This window comes from Cyrtonyx montezumae, unplaced genomic scaffold (genome assembly GCF_038088225.1).
Source record: "Cyrtonyx montezumae isolate F1298 unplaced genomic scaffold, pur_monq_1.0 scaffold_3, whole genome shotgun sequence".
Classification (NCBI taxonomy): Eukaryota; Metazoa; Chordata; class Aves; order Galliformes; family Odontophoridae; genus Cyrtonyx; species Cyrtonyx montezumae.
In genome coordinates, this window is record NW_027072034.1 from 126,239,516 (window position 1) to 126,245,515 (window position 6,000).

The 6,000-nt window shown below is 42.3% G+C and overlaps 1 protein-coding gene across 2 annotated transcripts in view; it reads left to right on the top strand.

Annotated features, from left to right (window-relative positions):
• PTPRB (protein tyrosine phosphatase receptor type B) overlaps nucleotides 1–5,334 on the top strand; it is a 59,201-nt gene extending 53,867 nt beyond the window's left edge. Inside the window, exons 33-34 of one of the 2 annotated variants that reach the window (XM_065743296.1) lie at nucleotides 1,897–2,017; nucleotides 4,503–5,334. In XM_065743296.1, the coding sequence (XP_065599368.1) occupies nucleotides 1,897–2,017; nucleotides 4,503–4,525 (144 nt within the window). In that variant the 3' untranslated portion in view covers nucleotides 4,526–5,334. Of the gene's footprint in view, nucleotides 1–1,896; nucleotides 2,418–4,502 lie in introns of those variants that run through there. The other variant, XM_065743295.1, reaches the window with a different exon arrangement.
• Nucleotides 5,335–6,000: the final 666 nt, after the last annotated feature.

The window sequence follows — 6,000 nt, forward strand, 5'->3', positions numbered from 1 at the left end:
CCTTGGCACTCACCACTCTCACTCTGAGAGCACGTTGTTCTATTATTACAGTTTCCAGTAAATGAGCTCTGAACAGTGAGAACTCCTTTGGGTATGGGGTGGGAAGATGAACATAAGACAGGTAGACATAATGGGGGAAAGGAATGGAGAACGGAAGAATTAGGTATATGTAATTTTAAAACTCTAGGCACTGTGACTTGTGGCTTAAAATGTGTTCTTTATTGAGCTGCTCTGTCCATTTTCATTAATGGTACTGGAAATATTGGTCAGACTTCTAAAATACTATGCCAGAGGAAGTACATGTATTCTACAAGTGCAGAAAAAGTGTCTGGGATTTCTTTCTGTGCTTTTAAAAATGCAAGAAAATCACTTTACATTAATAGCAGCTAGCCACTTAGGAGCTGATTTAATGAAGGAGAGTTGTGGAGGCAGTCTTTAGATTTTGTCTGAACTGTTAATAGAGCAATCAGAATGTGTTTGATGGGTCTGCCTGTAGCTTGGTACTAATGGAGCTCTTTCTTGCAATTTGGAAACAGTATCAGTGGCTGAGCTTTCTGATAGATACAAAATTCACACAAGCATGGTTGGCACCACTGGGAATTTAAGAGAGATTTCCTGGAACTGTCTTAGTAACAGAATGCCTCTCTTTGAAGGGAGACAGATTCTCAGCCTGAGCTCAGCATCCTTAGAGGTGAATCTATTTCCCCTCCATTGCCACCAGCTGTAGTCAGCAAGGCAGATCGTGTAGGGCAGAGCAGAGTGTGCTCGCTTTCCAAGAGCCGAATCACTGAGAAATATGCACAGAGCAATAGCTGAATTTCTTGTAGAATGTAGATTGAAGATGTGAGGAGAGGAAATACATGCTTATTGAGAAATTAATTACGTCTTTGAGCTAGAGCAAGAAAGGCAGGTAGCAACAGGACGAGGGGAAAAGGCTTTTAACTGGAACAGGGTAGATTTAGACTAGGTATCAGGAAGAAATTCTTAACTGTGAGGGTGGTGAGACACTGGGACAGGCTGCCCAGTGAGGTTGTGCATGGCCCCTGCCTGGAGACATTCCAGGCCAGGCTGGTCTAGAGGGAGGTGTCTCTGCCTATAGCAGGGAAGCTGGAACTAGATGATCTTAAAGGTTGCTTCCAACCCAAACCATTCTGTGATATATAAAAATGCTTTGCCTAATTTTTGGGTACCATTCTACACTAATCACAAAACAATAATGACTCATTTCATAAATGACTAAGAGTAGCAACATGTGGGGATTTAACAGTTTCATAATGGTAGTCTGATAGTCCGTAACATCATGCTGGCCATCTCTGCATTGGTTGTGAATGTCATCTTAGCTCCCTTCTAGTGAAAAGCATTCTGCAGAAAGATGGTTATCATTCATTGCATATTCAGAAGCAACTTTATAACTTACATTGGATCAAAAAATGCTATTTAAAAAAAAAAATGGGGTTCATCAAAGTTCCGTGGAATATTTTTATATTTTAATAACATTCTGTTGAAAATACTTATTTTCAGAACAAAAAAAAAAACAGGAAGCTGATTGTTTCTTCCATGTGCTTCCCTTTACATATTAGTAGTTGCACATAAATTATACAAAGCCTTCAGAGTAGCAGCTATCCAACATAGCATTATGTCAGACTATGCCTTCCAGTCCATAAAGCTTTCAGTTGTGATATAATCAATCAAAACATGTGATGTTGAATTATATTTCAATTACACTATTTTTAAAAACAGGTTATCACAAAAGTTTGCTGTATTAGCACAGTGAAAAGGAGGTGACTTCTAGAAGTATATTTTCATTTTTAACACTGCTCTTGATTCTGTGTGAGGGAGTTAGCCTGTAATTGTTTTTCCCAGGGTGACTTAAAGATATGGGTATATATTTTGCAGTGTCAATATGTGTATCTACATCAATGTGTGAGAGACGTGTTAAGAGCCAGAAAACTTCACAGTGAACAAGAAAATCCTTTGTTTCCAATATATGAAAATGTGAATCCAGAGTATCACAGAGGTAAGTGGAAATTTATCAAATTATAAAGTATTTCAAATGTATTAGATCACTGACAGTGTAATTGAGTGTAATTTCACACTTTATGATTCCTGTACTGTTGGGTGAACTGAATCCTTTCCCTGTCCTGATACTGGCTTCTTCCTGTTCCCTTACCAGTGTTTACACCACCTACTTTTCAGCATACTGAGGCTGCTGGCTGGGATTCCTGGTCTCATCTGTCATCCTTGGTTGTTTAGCTTTTGTTCTGCATCTTCTCTATTTTCTGTTGACTGTGTATTGTCCTGAGGAAACTTCTGCTTGTATTAACTGGATTGTGTAGGTGTCCAAGGCTGTGCTCTTTTCTACTCCCCCAGCTCTCCATCCTTTCTTTCAGGCTCCTTTTTCCTATCCCATATCCAGTTCCTTGGTAGTAAGAATTTACAGACACACTTTCTGAAGTGCTTGAATGTTGTAGAACCCACAGATACCTCAGTGTCTGAAAACCCTCAATCCGTTTGGGTGCCCAGGGTCCCTGTAAAGTTTGAGAAGATGGTGCCGAGAAACTCAGTCTTACTTCCCAGTGGACATAGAGGAAGCAGCTGTGGTCACATCTTAGCTACACCTTGAGGCACCGTGGTTGGAGAGCACAACAGCTCTGAGTCACACTGCAAGAGTAGATTTCTTCCATGGCCTTAGGAATGATTACTTCAGACCCTGGCATGTACTGGGGACAGAGCAGATCACATACCCTGTTCCCATGTTGATAAATGTTGCACAAATGTTACCGTATATAGATAATGACCACGATTCCCATTATAGCCAATAGTTAACAGAGATCTGTTGTTTTCCAACAGTGTCCTAAACATCAGGTTGTTGGGTATTCCTAATAAGAGTTGGATCTTTCAGGACATTACAGTCCTGCTGAGAGCCTAAACTGAGGTGACCTGAAAAGTTCAGGTGGCTATTGTTGCTAAGGAGAAGCTGGGGACTGAGCAGGAGCTACCACTGGGAAGTCATCTTCCTGGAGTCATCACATCAGTGTCTGCTATCCCTGCCTTGACCTGCTGGGGCAGCAGTAGCAGACCCAGCACAAGCACTGTCCCTCACCTCCTGTCCTTGTGGATGGAGGACCAGTCTGGAGAGGTGAACAGTGGTGGCCTTTGTCTCTCTGTAGAGCTCATCCCTAAGGGTTGGTCCTGGGACTGGTGCTCTTCAACATCTTTATCAGTGACATAGGCCATGGAATTGAATGCACCCTCAGCAAGAGTGCATATGACACCAAGCTGAGCCAGTGCAGTCAGTACACTGGAAGGAAGGAAAGCCTTTCAGAGGGACCTGGACAGGCTGAAGAAGTGGGCCCGTGTGAACCTAAAGAGGTTCAACAAGGCTAAGTGCATTGCACTTGGACCAGGGCAATCCCAGGTGCTAGGAGGAAGAACTCCTGGAGAGGAGACCTGTGGAAAAGGACATGAGGGTCCTTGTGGACAAGAAGCTGGACATGAACCAGTAAAACACGCTTGCAGCCTGTAAGATCAACTATATCCTGGGCTGCATTAAATAAAGAGGTGGCCAGCAGGGAGAGGGAGGTGATTGTCCCCCTCTACTCAGCTCTTGTGAGGCCCCATCTGGAGTACTGTGTCCAGGCCTGGAGCCCCCAGCACAAGAAAAACACAGAGCTCTTGGAATGGGTCCAGAGGAGGGGCACTAAGATGGTCAGAGGGCTGGAGCACCTCTCCTATGAGGAAAAGTTGAGGGAACTGGGCTTGTTCAGATTGGAGAAGAGAAGGCACCGGGGAGACCTCACTATGGCCTTCCAGTACTTGAAGGGAGTGTATAAACAGGAGGGGGGAATGACTGCTTACATGGGTTGATAGTGATAGGACAAGGGGGAATGGATTTAAACTAAGATGAGGGAAATGTAGGTTAGATGTCAGGAGGAAGTTCTTCACTCAGAGGGTGGTGGTGCAGTGGAACAGATTGCCCAGAGAGGTTGAGGATGCCCCATCCCCAGAGGCATTCAAGACAAAGCTGGGTGTGGCTCAGCTGGTGACCCTGCCCACAGCAGGGAGGTTGAAACTGAAAGATCGTGATCTTTGAGGCCCTTTCCAACCCAGGCCATTCAGTGATTCCTAATGGCTTTTTAAAAGCTTTCAGGGTCAGCCTGCAGGATCACAGTGGCTTCTCAGAGCTGCACAGTAAAAATCAAGGTTATATGATGAGGAATCAAAACAGGTGTTGTTTTGGGTTTTTTTAATCTAGTCTGTAGAAATCAGTTATCAATAGGTAGACAAAGCTTGGAAGAGGCCAAAGACTGAAGTAACTGGAATTCAGCAAGCTGGGAAGTGCTAGCAGAAGTGAAGGTGGGATTGGTTCTTGAGCGGTCACATCAACCAACAGCATGTACCTCCACAGCCCCCTTTCAGAGCCTGTAGTGAGCAGGCAGAGGTGAACATGAAGCCAGCTGTGTTGTTTTGTTCTTTCTAATCCCAGTATTCCTTGCTTTCAGATGCTGTTTATTCAAGGCACTAAGAATGTTACAGACACCTGCTTTTGTGACCACGTGTGTTAAATAGGGGTTTGTTTGTTTGTTTTTATATTTGTATTTCATGCACTAGAAAGGTACCAGACCTTTCTATTGAAACTGTATTATTTATTGGTCTGGTGTTTTTTTTTTAAAGATATATAATTTAAGTGTAATAGATATTAATGTATATAATTGTATTTTGGCATTATGTAAATATGTATTTTTTCTATAATGTTTATATTAATATTAAGCTTCAGATAATACTATTTTTTCGTATCACAGTTTTTGTAAACTGTTCTACATAAACTATTTTAAATTGTATTTGCTAACAGGACTGCTGCATTTGGGGCAGATTATGTACTGACATTTAACACAAAGAAAAAAACCTACAAGAAGAGCCTCGTTAGTATTTTTTTTTAATTAGTTCAGTGTTTGTGAGGTGAAATAAGCTACTATTAAGAAAGGGAACAGTAGTCCTGTGTAAGAATTACAATGCTACTCTACACTTTAATCTTACTGCTTGTGAAATGGGTGAAATCCATACCACTATGGCATATCTTTTACAGAACTTGATAACAGACAAGTAAAATAAGGTGCACCTCACTAGAAGCAACTGTTTCAGTCTAATGTGACACAGTAGAAAAATATCAAACAACACACGCTGCCGTGAAGTCTCACTGACTTGCCCCATACACATACTTTGAGGGGAACAGGTCACTTTCTGATTTCTTCACCCTGGTTTGAGAGAGCAGAATCAGAGCACAGCATATGTGTGTGCATTTGTGCTTGCGTACAATAGAATAAGAAAGGTGTTCAAGAAAACTCCTTATACAACACTTCAGGAGATCTGTAAGGATGTGAAGGCTCTCAAATTCATTAAAACAGTGATGTACCGTGACTGCTTAAATTGAGAGAGATTACAAATGTACTGAAATAAAGACCTACAAAAACATAGATACCACAGTTTACACAACTGGCTTTGGCCTAACGCTGCCTGCAGTGTAGCTGCCTGCGCCTGAGTGCAGGTCTCCTTCAAGAGCTGTTAGTTTTCACAGAGGAAATGCACGTCCACTCGAGACTCCTCCGCTTTGATACCACCCAAGACTCCACTACAAGTGCAGATGGAAAAGAAAAAGGCTCATCTGTAACCCAGGAGATGGAGTCTCTCAGGGTGATTAGCTTGCTGTGCTAATCATCAGATGAACTCAGAGCATCCTGTGATTAGCAAGAAGTGCAATCCAGGAGCACCCATCAGGTATCCTGCCCAGCCAGGCAGTTTAGGAACATCCTCTTTCCTCTGCAAAAGAGGCTTCTTCTTCAAGGAACTGATCTGAACACGGTTCAGCTGCTCTTTGTCTTTATAAAATGCCCTTCAGATAAATAGAAGAGAGGCAACATGCAGTTCTTCTCCACAAGAAGGAAGTGCTTGTTAGTGCTCTTTTCATCTATCTACCTACTCATTACCTAGAAAAAAATGTGG